Source organism: Gopherus flavomarginatus, chromosome 14 (assembly GCF_025201925.1).
Source record: "Gopherus flavomarginatus isolate rGopFla2 chromosome 14, rGopFla2.mat.asm, whole genome shotgun sequence".
NCBI lineage: Eukaryota > Metazoa > Chordata > Testudines > Testudinidae > Gopherus > Gopherus flavomarginatus.
The window spans coordinates 2,858,114-2,885,550 of NC_066630.1; the positions used below are offsets into that span (position 1 = coordinate 2,858,114).

General features: G+C 48.3%; 1 protein-coding gene across 1 annotated transcript; it reads right to left on the minus strand.

Moving 5' to 3' along the window:
• LOC127033973 (cytochrome b5) lies at window positions 1-25,250 on the minus strand. The gene is made up of 5 exons (XM_050922309.1): window positions 24,980-25,250; window positions 15,655-15,783; window positions 14,124-14,150; window positions 1,888-1,919; window positions 1-659 (listed from the first exon to the last, which is right to left on the minus strand). Exons 1-5 carry the CDS (start codon window positions 25,133-25,135, stop codon window positions 572-574), a joined length of 432 nt encoding a protein of 143 aa, XP_050778266.1. The 5' UTR covers window positions 25,136-25,250; the 3' UTR covers window positions 1-571.
• Window positions 25,251-27,437: the final 2,187 nt, after the last annotated feature.

Here is a 27,437-nt window from a genome sequence, read left to right on the forward strand (position 1 = left end):
TATATATATATTTGCTTAACCATTTAAAAACAGCCACATAGATGAAGAGACAACAAGAGCTAACAATTTCCTGCTGCTCCTGTTAGTGTTGCCTGGGTGCACTGGGAAAGCTGTTCTGCTCAGTCTCAGAACACTTCTGCTGGATGGGGTTGTAGACAGCTTGCAGTTTCTTTGACAATGCTCACATGGAAGACAGGGGCATTTCACAGGCTCACATGCTAGCAGCTGTTCCACATTGTTGGGATTAACAAAAAGGTGTTAAAAGAAACGTTACCCATGACTGATTATTACAGCGAGCCAGACTAGACATATAATGGAATATTAGGACACTGCACCTCACCCCCTGCCCCAACACACATACGAAGACTCTGAAGAGAATGCGAGACAGGGCAGCGGATCCCAGAGTCTGGACAGACACTCTCTAACAGTAGCTTGACTCTGCAGACACCACCATTGCTAGACAGACTCAAAGCTAAGAACAAAATACACAAGGTTTAAGAAAACCAAAACCCCAGAGCTCTTGCTTGCATGCGTGTGGTCTCATGCTTCTCAAGGTTCCAGCGAGGTCAGATCAAGATTTCCCATCCAACATATAATATCGGTACATTAAGCCTATGACCAGTGTGCCAAAGATGGAGATTAGCCATGTTGACCAGAAACTACAGAAGAGAGGGAAAAAAAATCAACACACAACACAACACAGAAGAGAGCAGCAAATTAATAATTTATTCCTAATGTCCAACATGCTCAAATCTGGACTGGTTTGATCTGGGAAATTCTCCGAGAGACCACATATTTAGACACTGAGAGGAACTCACCTCCAGCCAAGCTGACTGGCTTCCTTACAGAAGGGGGCCTTCTACATCAGTCATGGAAATCCAGAAACCTGTTCTGACTCTACATACTTCTGGGACTAGGGTTGCCAACTTTCTAATTGCACAAAACTAAACACCCTTGCCCTGCTCTCTGCCCCAAGGTCCCACCCCTGCTCACTTCATTCCCCCTCCCTCCATCACTCGCTTTCCCCCACCTTCACTGGGCTGGGGCAGGGCACTGGGGTGTGGGAGAAGGTAAGGGCTTCGGCTGGGGCCACAAATGAGGGGTTCAGGGTGGAGGCTCCGGGCTAGGCAGTGGGTTGGGGATGAGGGTTCCCCATGGCTCCCAGAAGCAGCCGGCATGTCGGGCTCCAATGGGAGCTCTGGAGCTGGTGCTCAGGGTGGAGGCAGCGTGGCTGCCCTTGCGCCTAGGAGCCAGATATGCCGGCGGCTTCCGGGAGCTGCAGGGAGCCTGCTTAATCCCCATTGTGCCACCAACCAGCCTTTAGCTGCCCAATCAGCAGCACTGACTGGAGCTGCCAGGGTCCCTTTTTGACTGGGCATTCCAGTCAAAAACTGACACCTGGCAACCTTACCTGGGACTTCAGCTAAACTAGACTGGCCACTCTACAGTAAAACAGCAGCTCCCACAAATTTGCCAATCCATAGAATGGATTCACAGCGTGCCAGGAATCTGTGACATTCACCTAAATTGGCATTACAGTGGAGCAGTTTGCAGCCATGGTAATATTTCAGATGAAAGTGTGAACCAAAGACAACGTCCCAGATCGCTAGCAGGTCTAGCTGTTCTGAACAGGAGGGAGCTTTGCATGCTGGGACTTGTCTCCATGGGTGGCTCCTGCCTATTAAAGAGGGGAGCTGTGGACTCACATAGAACTCGTTGGGCTGCAATTTGGCTACTTATCTTGGACTGGCTGCACTCAAGAGCTCTGCATTAAGGTTCTGGGATTTCTGCTCTGTACGTTGACAAGGCACAGAATTAATATGGAATGCTACAGAGTGCCCCAGCCCTCAGACCTCTTTATTCCAATATTTAAACAGGGGACTATACCTTGACTGGCTTGAGGATGTCGTGTTTGGATCCTGAGGAGAGAGAGAGAGATACACATTATATGAGTTATACTGACAGAACTACAACCCTGAACATGTAGTTGCCATAGAGAGGGGGACAGAAAAACCCTCACATCTTCCTCCCTTTCCCATTTCTTTTCCCTTCCATAACCAACACAGCGTTCTCACTTGCTCGCTACCACATCTCTTCACTTGCCTCCCTGACTCCACTCCCTCCTGAACCTCACACTCAAACCTATTCACCTCTAAATACAAGCATGTGCTGGATTAACCATCCTTAAAAGCAAAATGAACTCTTTACCCCACCTGTCTGCACCAACCATCCAACTTCTTCCCTTCACTTCTGAACTCACTGAATGTGCTATCTACAACCATTACCTCAAGTTGCTCTCTTGAAGCTACATCATAGATCCCCCTCCAGTGTGGCTTCTGTGCTTGGCATTCAACCAAAACTGCTCTCACTAAGTCTGAATGATCTCTCCCAGGCTAAATCCCTGAGCCAGTATTCCATTCTCATCCTCTTGACTCCCCTGCTGCTTGACATGGTCAGTCTCATCCTCCTCAAACTTTTGCCTCCCTTGGCTTTTGCCTAGTTCTGTCTGATCATTCCATCAGCATCTTTTCTGGCAGGTTCATCTCTTCCCCATCTCCCAGTCTCCATGGGAGTCCTACAGGGCTCCATCCTCAGCCTCCTCCCCTTCTCTGTTTCTCTGGGTGATCTGTTCACACTACTTCACGTGCTATGGATGATAATTACTTGTAAATCTACCTTTCCATTCCAGACTTCGTGTCCTTCCACCAAATTCCACATCTGACACAGATGTCTCATTAACAACCTAATGTGTCCAAAAATGGACTCCAAAACTGTATCTACTTCCCCCAGTGACTGTTGACACCACCAACCTTCTTGTCACTCAGGCATAGGATCTAGGAATTTTCTTCAACTCCTTCCTTGCACTTACTATACATATCCAGGATGTCTCCAAATCCTAACACTTCCTCCATCAAATTTCCAAAATTCATCCTCTTCTGTCCAGGCAGCTGAAACTCTCATTCAGGCCTTCATCTCCAGTCTCAGCTGATGGAACCTCATAGCCATCATTGCTGCCTTCCAGTCTAGTCAGAACACAGCTTCTAAAGTCAACTTCCTTGCCCACATGTCTAACCACATCACATCCTCCTCCTGTAAGTCCCTCTGCTGCCTAACCCTCATCCACCAGGTCAAGTTCAAGTTTCTTCTCTTTACCACCAAAGCCCTTTACTACTCTGTCCTTCCATATTTATCCCTGACTTTCTTCCAATCTCCTGGTGATTATGTTACTGACCACTCACTTGTCTGTTATTCCATAAATAGCTTTGCGCTTTCTGCCATGTCATCCCTTATTTATGGGACTCCCTCCCTGAACTGATTCGTAAGGCTACCAACCCTGTCCTCCTTCAAATCACTTTTAAAGATCCATTTCTTCCATAACACCTACAAGAAGTCAATCAACAATTAATGCCTAGAAGGGGCAGGGTAGGGAAACTTGCTATTTATGTATTAAAAACCCTCAACATTTTATATACATTAGTCTCAGCCTCCCTCCTCTCTTCTTTCATTATACGCATTTTGGGTCAGGGACCACATCTCTTTCTATGCACACAGGGTCCAATCTTGATCGGGACCTCTGGTCACAACTATACTTTATTACATAGGGACACTATGTGGATAGATACTACAGCCTTTAAGGGACATGCTACCCCATCTCCTAAAACAGACAAAGCATGTAACTAGCCCACATCAGGAAAGAAACATGGAATTTGCCAAACATCAAATCATTGGCTCAACTAGCCAGATACCTTGCATCCTGGACAAGTACCTGATGTTTCAGAGGAAAGTATAAGCAGCTATAAAACATCTGGACAAAACCATAATTTTGTATTTAACATGGAGATTGCCTGGGGGAAAAAATCTTTCCCAATCAACTGATGCCATGATGTCTAAGAGATTATTCCCCTTCATAGTTTAGCTTGAAGAGCTGCATATAGTGTGTCCACATCATCATTCCCCCCCTTCTTCTTCTTCTTTTTTTTTTTTTTTTTTTTTTAAAGTGGGTTAGTTTTAGTGTTTGTGAAAAGGTGTCAGATAATAAGGAGACACAAAGCCAGCCTGGGGCTGGTTTGGAGTTTTTAAAATATATGATTGTGTATACAAGCAAGAGTATTGATCTTCAGTCAAAGCAAGTTTCACAAAGTGACAATACAATGTGTAAAAATACTTTCTTCCCTTTGACTTAGTGTGAAATGGATGAAGTATGAGCGTAATATGTGATCCCTTGTTTTCATGCTATGGGGCAGAAGAAAGGAAAGATCTTCTGAGAACTGAATACCCCTACAACACTTACCCTTTCCAGGGTTCTCTACAGTGTCTCATCCTCCATAAGACCCAATACACTTCTAATCAATGTACTGCCCTTTGCAATTTATGCTGTTTTAGATGCAGGGACACCATCATTTGTGCTTGAGAAGAACTTTTGAGATCCTCAAAAGGAAAGTGGTATCAAAGAGGCAACATCTTTTATCTATTTTATGTATTATTTCCATATTTTGTTATTATTTTTAAATACACCTGAACCACCTACTTGTTCCCTAGACTGCTGCAGCACACTGGACTGCTCTTCTCCACTGAACTAAGGATAGCAGCAGCGATCTTTCTCCTTAGAGCATCCTGCAAGTTCAGATCCATCAGAAGAAGACAGATCTTTCTTCTCCTCCAGTGAGCATTAAGTTGGATTTATCCAAGTTAAAATGCATTTTCCATAGTGCTGCTCAATTTTCCAGTTTCTTTAGATCCCCTTGGAGGCTCACCATCCACCTTTTTGACATATCTAAATATAGCAGTAAGCTGTGAAATGCCGTAAGTTCTCCTTCTCATATTCAGCACAGCTGCTCAGGCTGGCACCCATTGCTATACACCCTTTATTGAAGCATGTAGCTCTGCATCGGTTTATGAAATAGGGTTGAAATAAAAAGAGAAGAATTTGAAAGGCCTGCTGTTCTGTATAACTAACCTGGGGGTTGAGCTGGTTTGAACGATACCCTCCATGGCTGAACAGAACAAACAGACCCTCCCAACAGACTGCAGAAAAAGATGTTGCCTCTTCAGGATGTCTAATGAAAGGGCTGTCTAAAGCAGAGCTGTTACCAGGCCAAGTCTCCTAGTCAAGTACAGGAGAAGCCAACTGCAAGACACACATTTAACTCCTTAATTAGATTCCATTTATTACAGATTCTCCACCCCCGTCTTTTCAAGGGTAGTTTTCCAATATGCCTCCCCACCCAGGTTCTGATCCGGGAGTCCCCAAGTTTTCAGCAGAAGCCCTAAAGATCACTTGGTGATGCTAACCAGAATTCGTGATTTCAGGCCAAACCCAGGTGGTTAGGTCTGTCTCCTGGGTTGAATCTGACAACACTAAGAGTTCAGTGATCAGGACAAACAGAGGTCTGCGGTTCAAGGTGTGGAAATAACACTCTGCTGATGTCAGGGGAGTGAGGTTCAAATCCCACACTGAGGTGCTGCTGATCTTTAGAACAAAAACAAAGTAATAATTTGCTTGCAAGGTTTATTCAGTATCCCAATTTGTGTAAACACAAAACCACCAGCTCTGTGGAAGAAACACTGAATGACTCATTTTTTTTCCCTCCGGTCCTGAGCCACAGGCAGCAATGTACACAGAGGCCTGGAAAGATGGGGTTTGGGGCTTCATTTTACTAGAGCAACTAGTAAACTGGTCAGCTATTTTGACCATCTCCAGAGGGAACCATGCCTAGCTTTCCCGAGCTAGAGCGGCGAAGGCTGCCATTCAATTCTTAATCCACCCCCTTGAAATCTGGAGTATCTATACAGGCACCACCAACATTCAGAGAGTACAGTTTTCCTCTTTAGTCTCTTGGAGGAGGTTGCTCATTAAGGTTAGTCAAGGAAGGGACGGTTCACAACCCAGTCTGTATTCTTGAACATGGGATAAAAGGGAAGGTTCTCTCATGGATCAGTAACTGGTTAAAAGATAGGAAACAAAGGGTAGGAATAAATCGTCAGTTTTCAGAATGGAGAGAGGTAAATAGCGGTGTCCCCCAGAGGTCTGTACTGGGCCCAGTCCTATTCAACATATTCATAGATGATCTGGATAAAGGGGTAAACAGTGAGGTAGCCAAATTTGCAGATGATACAAAATTACTCCAAATAGTTAATTCCCAGGCAGACTGCGAAGAGCTATAAAAGGATCTCATAAAACTGGATGACAGGGCAACAAAATGGCAGATGAAATTCGGTATTGATAAATGCAAAGTAATGCACATTGGAAAACATAATCCCAACTACACATATAAAATGATGGGGTCTAAACTAGCTGTTACCACTCAAGACAGAGATTTTGGAGTCATTATGGATAGTTCTCGGAAAACATCCACTCAATGTGCAGCAGCAGTCAAAAAAGCAAACAGAAAGTTGGGAATCGTTAAGAAAAGGATAGATAAGAAGACATAAAATACCATATTGCCTCTATATAAATTAATGGTACGCCCACATCTTGAATACTGTGTGCAGATGAGGTCGCCCCATCTCAAAAAAAGATATATTGGAATTGGAAAAGGTTCAGAAAAGGGCAACAAAAATGATTAAGGGTATGGAACAGCTGCCAGATGAGGAGAGATTAATAAGACTGGGCCTTTTCAGCTTGGAAAAAAGACAACTAAGGGTGGGATACGATAGAGGTCTATAAAATCATGACTGGTGTGGAGAAAGTAGATAAGGAAGTGTCATTTACTCTTTCTCATAACACAAGAACTAGGGGTCATCAAATGAAATTAATAGGCAGCAGGTTTAAAACAAAGAAAAGGAAGTATTTTTTCCACAAAACGCACAGTCAACCTGTGGAACGCCTTGTCAGAGGATGTTGTGAAGGCCAAGACTATACTAGGGTTCAAAAAAGAACTAGGTAAGTTCGTGGAGGTTAGGTCCATCAATGGCTATTAGCCAGGAGGGGAATCGATGGTGTCCCTAGCCTCTGTTTGCCAGGACAAGGAATGGATCACTTGTTTACCTGTTCTGTTCATCCCCTCTGGGGCACCTGGCATTGGCCACTGTCGGAAGACAGGATATTGGGCTAGATGGACCTTTGGTTTGACCCAGTGTGGCCATTCTTATGTTGTACATTTAATCAGAACATATTTCAGAAACAAGCAGACAAAAGGTGAGTTCCAGATTCAAGTACTGAAAAGGGTAACGAGACCATACGATCAAAAAGCAGCAAGGACTTAAGAAATCCCACTTAAGGAACACAGAGCAGTCATCTACTTGTAGTGTGAAAAAAGCTGCTACAGACTTGCTAGGGTACCAAACCAATGCATACTAGAAGCTGCTGGGGCACATACCACCTTTCATATCTAAGAAGAAATCACTCAGTGCCTAAATGCTCCAAAAACAGAAACCTGCAGCAACATCTGAGAACCCTAACCCAAGAACACAAAAGCAAGTTCCAAAGAGTACAATGATGCAATAGCCCTGTTTTTAGGTTACAGCTCATCACTGAAAAGGTGAACAAGATGGACATCAGCGGATAAAGAAAAGCATTAGATATACCACTGATCCTCTTGATAAATCATCCTATAATTGTAGGGCCTTCCTGTGGAAAAAAATCTTGGTACCAAAACATGATGTAGTGCTAGAGCAGAAGGGTACATGTAATGGGAAGGCAAGATTCTCTTCCAGTCTCACCCTGTTAGAACCATGTGGGAAGTTTCTGGTTAATTCCTACTGAATTCACTGGGACATGGATGACTCATTTAACTCCAACCCAAATACGAAGAGAGGTGGAGCAGCTTTATGAAGAGCAATGTAGGGTCTGGAAGAGACAGACAGGAACTATAGGGGAACCAAGCCTGTGGAGAAGGTCTGAGGAGTTTCTTAGGTTGAGCTGTCTTACTTTCAGCAACACAGCCAAGCCCTGTTTGAGATAATTTTTGACCTTACACAAAACGTGTGTAGCCTTTTGTTGGAGCATATTGGGGAACAGTTTACTGTCCACAGAACATCTAGCTCAAGATAGAATCTGGCAAAACAAAGCTGCATCGTCTTCCTTCTATGACCATTCTTCCCTGTAATCTTGTCTGACACCAGTTCTAAATTAAAGAGCTGTGTAAACATGCCTGCCCCAAGCACAGTATTGTCTACTACCAAGCAGAAGGAACCGTACTGATTGGGAAAGCTGCACATGTTAGCATGTCTTAGACATAAGAAAGATTACCAGCTTCCTTCCAGTAAATAAAAGTAGCTAAAACATGGCTCTTCCACACCTATGAACAAAAACTTGTGCTTTAAACAAAAAAGAGTCTTCACCAAGTCACATACTAACCATCAGCTGTAGAGATCATGTTACAGTGCAACCAACCATAATTAAGGCTACGATTTTGTTATGGACATTTTCAGTAAAAGTCACAGACAGGTCACAGGCAATTAACAAAACTTCATGGAAGCCATGACTTGTTCCTGACTTTTACTAAAAATGTCCATGACAAAAAGAGGGAGGGAGGAGGGTCAAGCACCCTGCCCTGCTGTGGCTGGAAGCTGCGGTCTCTGCCCCATGACTGGGAGCTGGGAGGGACCCCCACTGTGGTGGCTGGGGAGCTGTAGGGGCCCCTGCTGCCTGGGGAGCACTGGAGGATTCCCCCCAGGGGGGAGTTGCCAGGGGTCCCCAGCACCCGCAGGGTCTGGGGAGCTACCGGGGGATTCCTTGCCACTGGCGGCTGAGGAGCTACTCAGGGGTTGGGAGCTCCGGGGATTCCCCCATATCTGTGGCAGCTGGGGAGCTGTGGGAGACCCCCACCACTCCAGGCAGCAGGAGTACCCCCAAGGCTCCCAGCCACCATGGGAGGTGGGGGTAGCCTGCAACTCCCAGCCACTGCGGGCTGAAGCCATGGAGGTCTGTGGAAGTCATGGATTCCATGACTTCCGTGATCTCCATAACCAAATTGTAGCCGTAACCATCCTTCAAACAGCATCTAAGCATGCATTAAAGGACACCACCACAGATGAGGTAAAAGTTCTAGCTCACCAACAAACAAAAGCCTGTCTAAGCTAGAGGACCTGACCAGGAGACTCACTGGGTAGATCAGAAAGGCATAGTGTAATGAGGTGGAGTGGCCTCCCACTAAGCCAGAGGGGGAGGAGCCATGCTGATCCCAAGTGGGGTGCACGAGACGATCTATTGGGGAGCACAGCAGGAGGAGAGCTGCCGGGTAGGGGGGGAAGGGCAGCCGGAGGAGGGAGGGAACGAGCAAGTGGGGAAGCTGCTCCCCCCTCCCCCCGCAAGCAGGGCCACCCGGAACACAGGGGCTTTAGGGGCTGCAGGGCCCTGGGCTAAGGGGGCCCCGGGGCCCTGGCCTGCAGCTCTAAAGCCCCTTTCGGAACGTGGCCCTGAGTCCTCCGGCCCGTGAAGGAGCAGTGGTAGCCGCACAGCCAGCGGCTGGAAAGAAGCGGCGTTTTCCCTTCAAAACCGGCTGGAGAGAAGCAGCCGCTAGTTGTGCGGCTGCCCCCTGAGTCCTGCGGCCCGTGCTCGCAGGGCCGCATTCCAAAAGACCCTTTAGAGCTGCAGGCCAGGGCCCCAGGGCCCCCTTAGCCCCTGTGTTCTGGGTGGCCCTGCCTGGGGGCTGGGGGGAGGGGCAACCTGCCTGCCCCAGGCCTGAGCTTCTTCCCACACCCTAACTCCCTCCCAGACTCCGCACCCCACCGAGCCCCCTCCCACATGCTAACCCTAACCCAGACCTTCGAATAGCTGTATCACAAAGTGTTAAACCAAGATTTTCAGAAATAATGAAGCATATTCAATCACATTGCTCTCACTAAAAATTTTTTTTTAGATCAAAAAGGTTTTTTGTACCGTTAATAAATAAAATACAATAACAAATTTTAAATATATTGTTTTTCATCTTTCATCCTTTTTTAATTTCTATTTTTTGTATGTTTTATAATGGACATACTATATTAGTATAGTAGTACATGTATATATTTTATACATAAATATACATATATTGGGGGTGCGTGCTCAAAAATTTTTTACTGATAAGGTGCACGATCAAAAAAGTTTGGAGACCACTGTCCTAGACTCCTTATAGCTCTGCCCTACATAAGGGCCTGTGCTCCCTTAAGACTGTTTGTTTGCTCTGCCTGGCCTGAGGGGCCTAGACAGTATTATTGCCTGGCCCTGCCCTGGCACTGGGGCGTGGCCTCCCGCTGAGCCAGAAGGAGAGGGACAATCGTTAACCCACTACACCCAACATGACCATGATCCTGTGACACTGCACTTCAGTGATATTATATGATTATGACAACTATAAATGTATTTCATGCAAGAAAAGTTGTGTGGTGTCATTGAAAAGGTTATGATTTCCTGAATATTATGTGTATGCAGGTATCATTTTTGTATCTGAAGTTATGAGTATTGACTATGTATCTGTATTTCAAATGTAGAGACACCTGTGGAACACCCCCTAGACAATATGCTTTCAGTCTAGATGAGTGAGGAAGGGCCTATTTAGGGCAATGGACCATTAGGAAAAAAAACAGTAGATCTTAGCAGAAGCTTATCTCCCACCTGGGGAGCCTTCCTGTGAAGGCTCCAAATAGCCAGTGAGCGATGGCTGCTACGATTATACAACAATATGTGATGAGACCATATCTGCAGACTCCATCTTGGGATGTCAGTATTTTTCCAGGACTGATCTGGGAACCAAACTTGAGAACAATGGGTTCCGGCCATATGCAAAAAGCTATATAGGGCAGAGAGTGACATCATCTGGCGGTGTTCTTTGGTCTCCACACAAGACGACTCCTGAAAACACCTGAGGAACAAACACTGAACTGGGGGAAGTGCTGGACCCAGGCTAAAGGGATTTTTAGCCTGTGAATGAAACACCTGGGGATTCCAAGCTGCAAAGCAAATGCAGCTTGCCCCTTAAGAATCTGCAGCCTGCTTGTATCATTTCTTAGGGTAAGAATCTGCTATTCATATCCAATCTATTTAGTATATTAAGCTTAGTTTGCATTTTTTGTTTATTCGCTAGGTAATCTGCTTTGATCTATTTGCTATCACTTGTAAGCACTTTATCTTTTGCTTCATCTAAAGCAGTGTGTGGGAATCATCTCTCTGGGCAAAAGGCTGTTGCATATTCTTCTCCACATTGAGGGAAGGGGCAAATTTTATGAGCTTACGCTGTACAGTTGCCTGTGCAGCACAAGACAGTATAATTCTGGGTTTATACTCCAGAGAGGGTGCATGCCTGAGGAGCTGGGAGTAGCCTGCCCATGCTGGTACTGGTAGCTGGTCAGAGAGTCTGCTTGTAACTGCAGCTGGCTGTGTCCCTACCTGTGTGTATGCTAGTGAAAGTGCAGGCTGGAGGGTTTGTCACAGCAGTACAGTGTGAGAGGGAGCCCAGGCTAGTGGGTCATGAAGCTCAGTAGTACCCCAGTTCAGGGTGGCACCCTGGGGGGAACCTGTTACACATCCATCCGTCAAATATTATTTTCTCTACAGAAGTAGACCAAGAGAACACAAAGTGTAGGACAGCAAGAGGATACCCACAGGCTTTAAGGCCAACTACAGTAGCAGATTCTCATCTAAAAGACACTAGTCAGTAACTAAAGACAGGAAAAAAGTCCTGCCCCCACAAGCATTTAACAACTTGTCCCTGTCAAGTCCAAGTTTTTTGCTGTTGATACTTGAACACCAGACAGTCTGATACACATTCATATTCTGGCACCAAAGCTTTCTGTTTCCAGTTCTCTTAATAGTACCCAAAAGAGGCCTGAGCTACCATCACCATGGCTCCCTTCTCATATCAGTATGAGATGTTGTGGTGTGTGTCACATATCCAGCCTCTCAGGGTAACAATCACTACATAGGTGCTCAGTGAGAACAGTGCATTTTGATACTAGTCTTTGAAAAAGCTGGTCAAGCCCTGCAAGCACGCTCTCCAAATCTAGTGGCTAATCTTGAGTTAGGTGAGCAGGTTGCCTCCAAGAGGTTTCTTCAGCACTTAGACTAGGAAGGGCCTAGATATGAGCAACCATTGGTACCTTAAAGCATCCTCCACTCCACTGCTAGAAGATTTTGTTAGACTCACAGGAGCAGCCTTTTGCTGAGCACATAGTGAAAGTGAGGAAGTCAACACTACGTAAGTATTTAACAAGAGTGCAACTGTTCAAAAGCAACCCATCAGTTGTACCTAGCAGTGCGGAAATTTGGATGGAGAGTTATTCCCCCGTTCTGTAGAGAGCATTGAGAGATTCTTGTCACATCCAAGCTATGAACCATGTCACACTAAGACCTCTTTAGTTACACAATCATTAACTAAAGTTAAGATACAGGAGGTGATCTTAAAAGTTAGATACCAAGGGGACAGGTACCTTAAAAACACCTACAAGATCAAAGGGAAATATTTACTTTATTGCAGTGTTGATTTTACTGCAGAATTGTGGTTTTCTCCTATACTTAGAATGAAATATCACAGTGCGGTGTTTATAGGACAGGAAGCATGGTAAAATAGCTCCTTTTTCTGGCCACTACTGCATGCATAAATTTGCAAACAAGTAACATTATCATAAACAAGACATGTTCCTCCAGCCTGCCACTCACTGGAATACAAATAGGACTAACCTTGCTAGGATATCCTTACACATTTTCATCCGCTATAATGAACGTTCCATTTGGGTGGTTCTGTAGTTGGCTTTGTACTGGTGCAGTTTGTTTCCACATTTGAAGATGTTACTCATATTTTCAATGATCTTTTGCCCTCTGACATATCACAAACCAAACCATGGTATGGATTTTACGACCTCTCAAGACATTAATACCGCACATGGGAATAGCAGATCCTTTCTAAGCAAGGCCATTTTCAACAAAGGCCACAAACACATGGTAATATTGGCTTAAATCTCTTGGCTGCTGGGGAACACTTTCAGATTAGTAGGGCACTTCCCTGGACATGTTTACAATCAAAAGTTGATGTTCTCAGGACAAGTTCAATAAACTGTGAACTAGGACATCATGGTCATTTCAAATCTTTATCAACAGGAACTGGGGAGGAAGATTTAAAAAAAAAAAAAAGAAGGACAAGACACAGATAATGCTTAGAACTAGTTCAAAAACCCACTTTATTCCTCTTTCAGTAAATGTGTCGTGTACCAGACTTGAGCATGGATAGACTCCACAGACCTCATTTACACAGTTAGAATTGCAAGGCAACGGATGATTCCTCTCCTGCTTATATTCCATGAGACCTTCTGGGGACAGGCAGGTGCTAAACATTCCTGTGTCTGAACCAGAACTGTTGGCTGTATTTCACTCGCTGTGCAATTTAGGCCATCATACTAAAAGTTACATCTACCATGGAGGTCTGCTCAATAATTCTTGTGTGGTCCTTACCCTGCATATTTCCCAGTTCCTCAAACTCAATCTGCCTGCTCTATACACTGGATTTGCAATGAGAACCCGGACAAGCTGGTATTACTGTGGCAAAAAGAGAGGGAAAGACAACTCTAGCAACTCAATCATCTATTTTAAACAATGGGCTTTCTGTTTAGGGGCTCATGTTGAAGGGCTTTACAAATATGTATACAAAAATAACTTTTCCTGCCAAATAAATGTAGCTAATCTTGAGTGTGAGATGGTAGCTGTGTAGCAGCTCACAGCAATACTACAGATTAGGAATGGAAGGAAGATATTGTGAGTAAAATTTTGGGGGACATTTAGGTGGTAAGATGCAATTACTCAAATTAGAATTTGAAAGGACACCAATGGAAGAAAAGCAGTGCCCTTCCCTCACTAGGGTAAAAATACAACAAATCCCTGCTCCCTAAAGGATGAGCCAGATCTCATTTGCAACGCAAGATACCATCTTTCTCTTCCACTTCATATCCAATGCGACAGCCCTGCTGTTCCTGGGATGGCCATGAGCCCTCCCCCTTCTCCAAAGCAGCATTCAACCCCTCCCCTCACACACACTTTCTTGGGTTTCTTCACCACAGCGTCCAATCCCTATGGTTTGTGTAATCTTTTCCATCTAGGCTAATGCCTAACACATTGTGTAGAAACAAAATGAAATATCTGCTATCTGAACCCAGCAGACTCCTAGACAATAAATTATGGGGGGTGCGGGGGACACAAAACACTTGCTTCTTACCTTAGAGCCTTCATTTTTACGATCGCACTGCAGGTTTTTGGAGGGGTGGGGGGGAGAAAAGAGAAGAGAAAAAATTGCTAACATTGTAACTTTTCAACCATTGCAGAAGAATCAGCAGGCACCCAGCCAGCATCACCTGGGCAGCTGCCTGGAACATTTCAACTTCAGCTCCTCGCTGTGACCAACAGCAGCAGAAGCTCCCTAAGAGCAGTGGAGCCATCAGCACCCAAACAAGGGCCACTGGCACCCAAACTGGGGCCCTGCCCCTTCCCTAGAGGCCCCGCCCCCATACTGCATCTTCCCCAGTGGCCCTGCCTCCTGCTCACACCTCTTCACTCCCTTCTCCATTTGTTCCTCACCCTTACAGCCAGTAAAAAGTGGGAGGGCATAGACTTCCTACTTTTAAAAGTGATGGGGCCGTGCCCCTTCTCCCCCCTTCCTGGTGCCCCTGACTGTGACCAAGGCCTTGCCAGCCAAAAGGCACTGGCTTTACGGCAAGTTTAATCACAAAGCATGTAGAATGCAGGGTCCACAGCATCAGCTGTCTCACATCATCAACCCCTGATCCACAAGGCAAGGAGTTCAGACCCCACCCCCTGCAGAGTCAGCCTCCCAAAGGAATTTTTTTAAGGGACTGATGGGGTGAGCTCCCACATTGGCCCTGCAGGAGCTGAACTGGGCCAGGTGGGGGGTTAATCAGCTAATTAGGCTGCAAACAGGGGAACTTTAGGCTATAGGCAGTTCATTAGAGAGGCTCATATGTGCAGAAACAGGGAGGGGAGCAGGGGCTGTAAAGCTAGGTAGTGGGCTACAGACTGGGTGGCTAGGATAGGCTGCAGGAAGGCAGGCAGCAGTCACTCCCAAGGAGGGGATTCTTGGAGCTGGTACACCCAGAGAGAGAAGGGGAGCCAGACAGGTAGGAAGCAGTCCAGGAAAGGAACAGTGAGGGGAGAGAAAGGAGCCCGAAACTGTTGAGCCGACAGTCCCTGGACTGGATCTTGGAGAAGATGGCAAACCTGGGTTCCCCTACCAGCCTCCGAGGGCATGGCTCAGAACTCAAGCAGTGAATAGCAGACTGCCTAGGACTGAATCTTGGAAGGGGGAACGCTGAGTGACCTAGCTGGAGGACTAAATCACAAAGGATCCGCTGTGGGTCCTGGAGCGAGAGGAGCTTCAGACCTGGGTCGGAATGATGGTGTGCAACCATGACTAGGAATGTCAGTCTTGAGCTAACCCCAGAGTGACCAGGAGGAGGTGCCAGCCCAGCAGCAAGAGGTGCACATTGTGACAGGGACATTGATTAAATTGCATTCAGAAGCCTCTGAATGGGGAAGATTTGTTTAGAGTTTAATCTACAGCCTACATTTCTGCATGTGTTTGGGGGATTTGTTTGGTTTTTTGGGTGGAGGAAGGAGGTACACAGCAACTCCACATTTAGTAGGACATATCTTGATGTAGTTGTCTGCTGGATTACCCTGAGGGGGCATGCACAGAGTTCCCTCTGGGTTTGTCACACCCTGCTGTTGCTTACCGGGTGAACCTCTCCTATGAAGTACTCTTTGAGCATTTCCCTGGCATCTGTGGAGTGCCCAACATCTTCAAAGCTCTCTGTGGCATCCTTACCAGCCTGTTCGAGCAAAACCTCCTCTCCACCTGGATGCTGGAAAAGAAGGAATTCAGTGAGCCCAAGGCTGAGGGATAAAAAGCAATGAGAAGAATTCCAGTCTCCTCCACACACACACATACTGTGGCAATGTCCTGGGCACAACACTGCAAACGTACTCCAGTCTTTTCAATTCATCACAGACCCCACAGAACAGCTTAAGATAACCCCACTAAAAGTCCAAGTCTGCAACCTCCTCTTCAGGCAGTCACGAGTAATGAGAGAGCACTGCAGGGTCTGGCAAGCACCTGGAATCCAGCCTTACCTGCTTTACAGGCAGCAAAAATCCCTCCACCAACAAGAAGCAATTCCCCAACGTCCACAAGGCACTGACTCATCCCTCTCAGTCAAGTCTGCTCTGTAGTCCCTAAGGTTCATAGCCAAGACAGGCTGGTCTGACTCCTGATGCCCCTAGATGTATGCTCATGCAGAAGCACAATATAGAATATGAGCAGGAGTTCGCCTCTAGAGGAGCCGTGAGTGCAAGCAACACACAAGCACAGGAGCCCCGAAGAGCAGAGCCTGAGGCACTGAGTATACTCCACCAGTGACCGTGATTATTTAGGCATAACAGAGAGAGCACCTCCTCATGGCTCTTGAACAGAACATGCTGGGCAGGCCAGGCACTCTCGCTTGCAGAGAACTCTTTCCTGCTGTGTGTTTTCCCCTTTCCTTCCATGCATGAGCCATTCTTATTTCTTCCTCACCTGCTGGAATAAAGGCTGCTAGGGAACGGTTCCCAGATGCTCAATCTAGGATGCTCCTCTCCTGGATGTCAGTGGAGGCAACATTGCTATTCCATTTCCCCAGAGTCCTGCAATAAGAGGATCTCTGTCTGCTTTAATTAATCTTTCCACTTACAGTAACATCAACAGAGAGAGGGCCAAGCTTGCCAATGGCATAAGCTGACAATTCAAATGACCCTCCTCGAAGCATCCTCTGATTCACCAGCATTGCATCTGGCCCACTCTGAAATCCAGCCAGGGGCAAACACTCAGCAGCCAGGGGGAGTGAAGGTCCTAAAGAGAAGTTTTACGGTTTGCACTTTGACTGATTTTAAAAAAACATTTCACCTCTGAAGTGTCTAAATCACTGAAATTAGTCTCCTTCCCCCTCAAGGCTGCATTCCTCAGCAAAACCTTTATCTAACTAATATATAAAACACCACAGGTGATAAAAGATACCTGTTCACCCTCGAAAAGCCAGTATGACCTGTAATCAACAACAGAATGATAGCTGTGCACAGACATACCCTGGGTCAGAGTTCAGAGTGAGTGTTGCATATGAACATGCTTCTGTAATGAGCTGGGAAGAACCATGGGGAGTGTTCTCCACCCAAACTAAGCCTTCTGAGGATGAGGGCAGAGGTTAAGTGCCACCTCCATGATGAATGCCACAGGCCTTTCCCATTGGCAAGTTTCACACCACCAGCCTACTACCTCCAAAGTGAGACACAAGAGGGTGCAGAGACAGTAGATGTAGATGGGCAGTACAAGAAGTGACAGATAGAAAAAGCATTATTAAATCCCTTAGGAACTGGATTTCTCCTGTTCCTAGTTTTGTTAGAGAGAACAAGAATGCAGGAAAGGAGATGGAAAGATGCTTATTGGAACCTAGCAACCTTGCTCACGGCAGAGAACATGCATCACTAAGAAAAAAAGAGATGCATTCTGCCATGACAGCCAAAGCATGAAGTGCACCTCATCCTTCCACTCTGCATTTAAGGGAGTTGTGCCTGAAAACTAGCCAAAGTGATTCCTCTAAAGCTGTAGATCTTCACGGGTGGTTTTCAGGACTTGAAAAATTTACCCAACACCTACTAAGGAGAAGTCCATTAGCCAGGAATTAATAATTTAAATACTTAAAAGTTCCAGGAAGGTGGCTTTGCACATCTGAAAGTTTTACAGCCACTGCTTGTCATCCCAAACCTGCATAACAATGTGATCCCACCACTCACTGCTTGTTTCTCAAGCCTAGAAACGACAGTCCACCATGTGCAGCTTCTCTGTGAATGCAATCACAGCAATCTTGAATTGTTTCTTTCACCGTAAGGCAGACACCAAGGCATCGTCATCAGAGTCACAGCTCATGAAATACTGCAGGATCAGGCGCGTTGTGTTCATAACGCTCATCACAATAGTGAAGAGCAGTCCACCAGCCATGCTTTCTGACAGAGACAGAGGGCGCGCAGGTTACAGGGACTGTTGAAAAGCAGCATGAAACATACTAGTATGCGCACTGAATTATAGGATGGGAAAACTGCATCATGGGATGCTAAACCTGGCCCCCCGAGTAGAACCCTACCAAATTAATGGTCACGAAAAACATGTCACAGACAATGAAATCTGGTATCCCACCATGAAAAATGGTCTTCTGTGTGCTTTTACTTTGTACTATACAGATTTCACTGAAGAGACCAGCGTTTCTCAAATTTGGGGTTCTGACCCAAAAGGGAGTTGGGGGGGTGTCGCAAGGTTATTTTAGGGGGTCCGCAGTATTGCTACTCTTACTTCTGTGCTGCCTTAAGAGCTGGGTAGCCAGAGAGTGGCGGCTGATGGTTGGAGAGTGGTGGCTGGTGGCCGGGCGCCCAGCTCTGAAGGCAGTGCCCTGCCAGCAGCAGCGCAGAAGAAAGGGTGGCAATACTATACCAGGCCATCCTTACTTCTGCACTGCTGCTGGTAGCAGCTCTGCCTTCAGAGCTGGGCTCCTGGCCACCAGCCACCGCTCTCCAGCTGCCCAGCTCCGAAGGCAGAGCTGCAACCAACAGCAGTGCAGAAATAATGGTAGCACTACCCCAATGCCACCTACAATAACCTTACGACCCCTCCCCCCCACAGCTCCTTTTTGGGTCAGAACCCCTACAATTACAACATGAAATTCCAGATTTAAATAGCTGAAATGTGAAATTTACTATGTTTAAAATGCTGTGAGAGTGAAATTGACCAAACTGGACCATGAATTTGGTAGGACCCTATCCATGAGGCATTGCAAAACCTTCCCAACACACCCTGCGGTAGATGGTGGTGAGCTGCACAGTGGGATAACTACCCATGACACACTCCACCGACACAAGGAGCATAGTGTGGAGATGCAACAGCGGTTTAATTATAGCAGTGGCTGTACATTACGGACTGTAACTTAAGTCGACTTAACTCTATAGTGTGGACAAGGCCTTACTCTTTCTGCCTGGGTCACACATTCTACAGACCCTATCATCCACGGTGAGCCCATATACACACAGGTTCTGGCTACAATAGAGAACTTGTAGCAATGCAGCTGTAAGTTCTCTAACGTAGCTGCTCTAAGCCAGCCCCCATGAGCAGCAGTAATTATGTTGGCCAGAGATGCTCTCCTGTTGACATAGCACTTTCCACATTGGCGCTTACATCAGTGTAATTTATGTCACTCAGTGGGGTGGTTTATGCACACCCCTGTGCGACATAAATTATGCTGACATAAGCTGTGGTGTAGACAGCCATAGGTACTCATAAACAGCAGTTCTCCCTAATACAACTTCACAATATCAACCAGAATTCATGTAGAGAGCACCCCAACTCACCACTCTTCAGTTCCCTAGCTGTAAAATACAAACACCACCACTGCCTGCCTCTGAAGGGGACTGTGAGAAGAAATCCAGTAAAGACTTCAAGCCCCCCACTAGGATGTTTATGAGTACCTTAGATCGATAGAAATGCAAGGGGTTTTGGAGGGGATGAGTTAAATGCCCCAAATGGTAGTGTGCATGTGGTGGAGAGAGGGGCATGCAGCACAGGGCTACTTACACTTCACAAAGCTAATCAAAAGGTACATTCACCCCTGCTCCTGACAGGCCATTTCAGCACAGAATTGGAAAGTTAACCCTTGGCAGTTGACCTGGAATCCATATTTAAACACACAAGACTTGGTTTTCATGGCTCCAGCAGTTGCAGCACATAGACCCCACTGTAACCTGCACTCTGGGGCTTGTTCTGTTTCAAGTGGTAAGTGAATGACCCTTGTCCTATTTGGGTGATATTTATGGCAATGGTTCTACCTCATCTGAAACACATCAGGCAGACCCCCACTGGAGCACAAACAGATACCAACTCACACTATAGGGTTTAAATGCAACTTGAGGAGCTCTCTTTGCACATCTCTCTCATTCTGTCCATGTTCTTATGACCCTATGGACTTTTGCCATGTGGTAAGTCCAATGTCTTAGCACTTCTATTATGTAACCAGCAACATAAGACTTTATTTAAAGTTTAAAATAATCCATATTGCAACTGACACACTTTAGCCAGACTGACCAGCACCTGACCCACTGTGTCTGGTTTGCAGGAACCGGAGTGGCCTCTCAGAAATTATGCAATAGCCTTGCAATAGCACTTCAATGAGCTCAGCAATTCTGTACAAACAACATGTGGCCATGGGCTAGAACAGGCAGCAATTAGCAATTGCCCCAACCATGACAGAGGATTGAGAGGGAACATTTCATGCTGAATCCTTGACATCTGCAGTTACAGCAATTCAGGCATTGTCTACACTGGCAAGTTTCTGCCAGCAAAGCAACTTTCTGCACTGTAACTCCTGAGGTGTACACACTGCCAACCCACTGCGCAGCAGCAGCGAGATTAAAAAAACAGAACAAAAAAACCCCAACGAGAGGCAAAGAGTTTTCTGTGCCAGGGCTACAGTGCCACGGTGCCAGTGTAGAAACCCTGGACGATTACAGCACTGCAACTGCCCTCTGTGAGGTTTCCCACAATGCCTGTTCTAGCCTCTCTGGCCATTGGTTTGAACTCTACTGCCTTGCCCTCAGGTGACCAACCATCAGCCCCACCCCTTAAATTCCTGGGGAATTTTGAAAGTCCCCTTCCTGTTTGCTCAGTGATGCATGCAGTAGTCTCAACACCTCTTTCCAGGTGATCATGCCTGCTCCACCCACCAGGCGATCCCCCACTTGGAGCAATGCTGAGCTGCTGGATCTCATCAGCATTTGGGGAGAGGAGTCTGTCCAGTACCAGCTGTGCTCCAGCCACAGGAATTATAACAACTACCGACAGATTTCACGACGCATGACAGAAACGGGCCATGGCCAGGACACATTGCAGTGCAGGGTCAAAGAAAAGCAGCTGCAGAATGCCTACCACAAGATGTGGGGGGCAAATCGCCACTTCGGTGCTGCCCGTTCTACGAAGAGGTGGACGTGATACTCGGTGGAGACCCCACCACCACTGCGAAGGCCACTGTAGATACTTCGGTGGCTCGCATGCCAGTCAAGACTGGACTGAGCCAGGAAGAGGAAATCTTGGATGGAGAGGGGGACCCAGAGGCAAAGGACAACACAGAGGTCAGAGATGCATGCAGCCAGGAGCTCTTCTCTACCACAGAGGCGGCTAGCCAGCCACAGCTTTTGGAACTTGGTGAAGCACAAACAGGAGAGGAGGCCCCTGGTAAGTGGCTTTGATTTTTGGAATTGCTGAAGTGAGATGTTGGGGGCATCATTCCTGGAGATGCTGGGCAATCCACTGACACAGGTTCTTTGGCAAAGCTGCTTTGTTTCTTGCCCCATTAAGGGTAACTTTCCCACGCCACTCTGCTGTCACTGGGGCGGTGGGGACCATTCCTGAACACAAGTGAGCCGCATAAGGGCCAGGGCAGAAGCTGCAGTCTTGGAGAAGACCCTCCTTTGATTCCCTGCTCACCCTCAGCAGCGAGATCTCTTCCATAATGATCACATCCTCTGGAAAATGTGGGGCCCTTAATGATTATAAACTCCCTCCCCCCCACCCCCCCCGCCCCGAGATGACTCTCCCCAAGAGCCAGGTGCCCAGTGTACAGTAGGGTCCGGGAACACCGATTTCCCCTGTGGTTACTCATCATGTTGGTGGTCTTGTGGCTCATGTGTGCTTACCTGGGGTCAGCCAGTTAGTGATAGATATGTGAATAGTGGCTGTGTTCAATCAGTGTTCTGTGTGTTGCAAACAATACTGCTTCTATAAAATGTTGCATTTTGGCTTCACAGAGCTGACCTTGGGAGCCCAGCCTCTCTCTTTGTTATCACCAGCTGAATGGCTGCACAGAATTAGAAAGCAGCCACCAAGAACTAAAGAGGACTCTCTGCGTGATGTCATGATTCACTCCACAGCTGAAAAACAAGGATTGAAGGAGTGGCAGGACAGCAAGAAGAGAGACTAAAGGAGAATGTGATATGCCAGAACAGTGCAAAATCCATTCTTGCAGACTGAGCACTACACAAACCGTTGAAAGATGGCACCAAATGTGGACGGAAGCACAGGGATTGCCGGAATGTGAAGCAATGCATCACAGGGTGCTGGGACAGGACCCAGGATGTCCCATGGCCCCCTCCACCTTCCCATAACTCTTAGTGACAGAAGAGGAAGAGATGCTCTGTGGGATAGCTGCCCAGAGTGCACCGCTCCAAATACCGCTGCAAGTGTTGCAAGTGTGAACACTATTGTGCAGGCAGCTGATGGGATGAACACACAACAATGGTTTCCCTTCAGCACTCTCTGAGCTGTGCTGTAACTGCTGGTGCTATAACTCTGCTAGTGTAGACATACTCTCAGAGATCTAATGCAGAACAGTTTATCAGACACTGGGCTTGTTTAAAATCTATTCAAGTGCCTGGGTCTGACTCTCTCCAGCAGCTGTATTGACCACACAGGCCATGCTATACTGGCAATACACTCCTAGCATGGACACAGCTATATCGTTAAAGCTGTGCTTTGTCCCAGTATAACAAGATCCCCCCTGTGAGCAACAAATTATACCAGTAAAAGCCCAGTTTTGCTAGTATAACTTTCTCTACCCTAGCAGCTTCTGCTAGCACAGCTCTGTTGGTCAGGGATCACACCTCTTCACACTCCTCACTGACATAGCTACTTCGTCAGAAGTCTGTACTGTAGACCTCACTAAAGACAAGACAAGATTCCAGTTCCATTTCACTATGAAAGCTGCAAACAATGCAAAACTGACTCAGGCAAAGAAGGGACAGCCTAAGCCAATGTAGCGTGAAAGACCCCAAGCTGCACCACAAAGGGGCACAGAGGTTGTCTGCCTTTTACAAGAGTCTTCCTACAAGATGACTATGAGTGTTGTTATCATCACCACAAAATCCAAAGGAATGCATCCTCCTTGCAGATCAAGCACCACCCAGATCAATTTCTAGCTAGGCCTTTAAGACAGTCTTGCTGAATGCTCAGTCTATGATCATCACTGCCAACCTCACTGCACCACCATAACCTCTGGCATGTAGGCCATCATCGACCATGTAGCAACATTCCTTCATAAGTGTGCCTTGTAATTCACTGGTCTTCCATCCTAATAATATGTCCATACCAAGAAAGATGCCAAACCAAAATCTGTGCTGATGGAGGTGGCTGGTGGGTTCAGCTACAAATATCTTAACTGCAAATCTTCGTCTGCCATTTAATATGGAGCAGCTGAGAAAGACAACGAGAATCAAAGACATCAATCTGGTGCTCTTCAGCCTTCCTCAGAGCCCTCATTTCCACTTCCATACATCTGAGTTGGTACAAGCACAGTCCTATAGATCCACAGCTTCATAGTGGGCTTGATGTTCCAACGTTGCCACAGAGCGTCTGGAATGTGGCAATGACATGGTGATTGTTGACTTGCTTTTCATCACCTGAGGATTCACAAGCAGACCTCAGTAAACGCCACATGGTTTCACTCAGTGAATGCTTCTGTTTCAGCATTAGTTCAGAATGAGATAAGTGCATTGCTCTGTAGGAGCCAGAAGCTCAGGGCAGGTGGGGGTGGCATGGCAGCTGAGGTTTTATTTTGAGGTGGGACAAAAAACACAGCTGACAATTTATTATTAATTCTGCTGAATTACTGACTCCAAACTGTTAGGAGCAGCCTATACCTTAAAACGTTTCCAGAATCCAAGTCAATAGTGATGAGTTATCACATAACACTGCTCACCCCAAAGAATACAGGAGAACTGCAGACTATACACAGGGATAACTCCCCTCCCAGTCAGAGAAATACACCCACCTCTTGGAAGTGAATAACATGACAGATACTCATCTACTGAATCACCAGCATTGTCTCCTTTAAAACCTGGGTTCTGCTTGGAGTTCTGCCTTGAAAATACTGACCTACCCTGACACTACTTAGGGCTTGGCTACACTGGCACTTTACAGTGCTGCAACTTTCGCATTCAGGGGTGTGAAAACACACCCCCTTGAGCGCTGCAAGATACAGCGCTGTAAAGCCTCAGTGTAATCAGTGCCACAGTGCTGGGAGCGCGGCTCCCAGCGCTGCAAGCTACACCCGCAAGGGATGTGGTTACGTGCAGCGCTGGGAGAGCTCTCTCCCAGCGCTGGCGCTCCGACCACACTCACACGTCAAAGCGCTGTTTCAAGTGTAGCCATACCCATTATTTGCAGCGTTGTAGCCATGTTGGTCCCAGGGCATTAGAGAGACAAGGCAGGTGAGGCGATCTCTTTTACTGAACCAACGTCTGTTGCTGAGAGGAACAAGTTTCCCCCAGAACTGAAGCAGAGCTCTGCCTAGCTTGGAAGCTCGTCTCTTTCATCAACAGAAGTTGGTTCCAGTAAAAGATATTACCTCAGGCACCTTGTCTTACAACTTAGTATAAAATCTTCTACTAATTCGTTTAGCCTGAGGGAACCAACACAGAAATGCAAATCCAAGTCTTCAGTTTACTTTATTCATATCATGGAAGGAGCAGAGATGCCAACAAGAACTAGGTTCAATTATTTGTTTGGGGGGGGACCTCAAACGATTTGAAAGCCCCACATCATGTTACGTCTGTCCCCCGTCCCCACTTCCATCCACTTGCTCCATCTGTTTTAAATGAGACTGTAGGCAATAGGAGGGTGACCAGATGACCCGATTTTCTAGGGACAGTCCCGATTTGGGGTTTTTTTCTTATATAGGCTCCTATTGCCCCCCCCACCCCCGTCCCGATTTCTCACACTTGCTGTCGGGTCACCCCCCGGGGCAGGAATGCGCCTTTCTACACAGGCGGTGTGCCCCCCCCGCCCCGAGCCTCACCGCTTCCCCCCAGCCAGAGAACCCTGCTCCGGGCCGAGCACCGCCAGGGTCCCCACGGGCCGCCAAGCGGGGCAGTGCTCAGCCCCGGGAAGCTTCCTTCAAGCGCTACGTAAATACCAGCGCCCCCCCGCCGCGGCCTCACCTCCTCCAGGAAGCGGCCGACGTCGTACACGCGGCCGTGGATCACCAGCCAGGCCTCGCGGCTGGAGCTGCGCTTCGCCACCTCCGCCAGGGTGAAGAAGGGGCCGCCCTCGGGCGCCGCGCCGACCCCAGCAGCGCCGGGCTGTTCGCTCCCCATCCCGGCTCCCGGCACCTTTACCGAACGGCAAACTAGCTAGGCCCAGCGCGGCCGCCGTACCTAGGCCACACCCACTCCGCGCCCTAGAGACAATGGGTCTTCCGGGTCCCAAGCTGGTCCGCTCGCTGTCGACCAATGGGAATGAGGGGCGGGCGGGCGGCCGCTTGTTGCCAGTTCTGGTTCGACTCCCAATAGCCAATCAGAGGTGCCCTCACACCCCACCCCAGCCAATGAAAGGGCGACATACCACCGACCTGACCGAGAAGGAGGCGTGAGGGGGGCGCTGGAGCGAGGGCACGCGGCCCGCCTCAGCCGGGCTACTCGGGAGTAGCGCCCCTCCCGGCACAGGGGAGCGCTGCAGCCTCGAACAGCCCCGCCCTCCCCCGCCCGCTCCCAGGGAACGCGGGGTGTCATTCACCTGGGGAGCCTCTGTGCCGACCAGCCCCAGCCTCTGGGGGTACAGGGGCCCCGCCCCCAGCCCCATGGGGCTGCCCCTCCCTCAGCCTCTGGGGGTACAGGGGCCCCGCCCCCCACCCCATGGGGCTGCCCCTCCCCCAGCCTGTAGGGGTACAGGGGCCCCTCCCCCAGTCCCATGGGGCTGCCCCTCCCCCAGCCTCTGGGGGTACAGGGGCCCCGCCCCCAGCCCCATGGGGCTGCCCTTCCCCCAGCCTCTAGGGGTACAGGGGCCCCTCCCCCAGCGCTATGGGGCTGCCCCTCCCAGCCTCTGGGGGTACAGGGACCCCTCCCCCAGCCTCTGGGAGTACATAGTCCCCAGCCCCATGGGGCTGCCCCTCCCTCAGCCTCTAGGGGTACAGGGGCCCCTCCCCCAGCCCCATGGGGCTGCCCCTCCCTCAGCCTCTAGGGGTACAGGGGCCCCTCCCCCAGCGCTATGGGGCTGCCCCTCCCAGCCTCCGGGGGTACAGGGACCCCTCCCTCAGCCTCTGGGAATACATGGGCCCCAGCCCCATGGGGCTCCCCTCCCGCTGGGGGTTCAGGGGCCCCTCCCCCAGCCCCATGGGGCTGCCCCTCCCTCAGCCTCTAGGGGTACAGGGGCCCCTCCCCCAGCCCCATGGGGCTGCCCCTCCCTCAGCCTCTGGGAGTACATAGGCCCCAGCCTCGGGGGGTACAGGGGCCCCTCCCCCAGCCCTATGGGGCTGCCCCTCCCAGACTCTGGGGGTACAGGGACCCCTCCCTCAGCCTCTGGGAATACATGGGCCCCAGCCCCATGGGGCTCCTCTGCCCCTGGGGGTACAGGGGCCCCTCCCCCAGACCCATGGGACTGCCCCTCCCCCAGCCCCTGGGAGCACAGGGGCCCTGCCCCCAGCCCTATGGGGCTGCCCAGCCCCTGGGGGTACAGGGGGCCCTCTCCCAACCATAAGGGGCTACCTCTCCCCCAGCCTCTGGGGGTACAGGGGCCCCTCCCCAGCCCTATGGGACTGCCCCTCATCCTGCCCCCTCTCCCTGGTGGCACAAGGGCTCTTTGTGGTGCCTGACCCCATTGCCTCTTCTACTGGAATGAGGTTCTCCTGCTCGTACTCTGCCTATGGTGACACTCCCCTCGCAGTGCCCACAGATACAGATCCTTGCTCCCTGCTCTTGGTTGCTGTGGGGCTGTACAACTGTCTGGCTGCCTCATGGGTGGTCTCAGTGCCCCTTGAAGCTGTGGGCAGTGAGTGCTTTTGTAGGCAGCTGGAGCTGATAGATTGGGGGCCTGACCCAGAATGGCCAATTCTGATACAGTTACAGTGGGATGGTGCTTTGCTACTCTTGTCCTAACTTGCTTTTAGAGGTAACAGCTAGTAAGGGAGGGATGCAGAGAGGTGAGAGCAGGAAGCAGTAGCTGTGTCTGTGTTAGTGGCTCACATGGGGTTTTCTTAATACCTCATTGTAGGCATCATGGAAGAGACAGATTTTGAGGAGAGCAAGGGAGCGGGGTGGGCTGGAGTAGAGAAGATGTTCTGGCTGTAGCGGGCAGCATGGAAAACAATGCAGAGAAGAGTGTGGGAGAAATAGATGATGGGAGCATCAAGACTGGCATCTGATGAGGAAACCAGGTTGGACAAATAGAGAGGAGCAGAGATGCCAACAAGAACTTTGAATCCAATGTGGTAGCAAAGGGGAAGCCAGAAATCAGTTATTAAGTTTGTTGAGTGCTATAGAGGGAGTGTTATGTAAATGTCCATCATTATCAATCCCTTTCCAGTACAAGTCTGGCAATGTCTTCCAACCAGCCTTAATCAAAGGTTATGAATAGCTTCAGTGATTCCTTTGCTATATAGATGGACAGGGAAGGAACCATGCG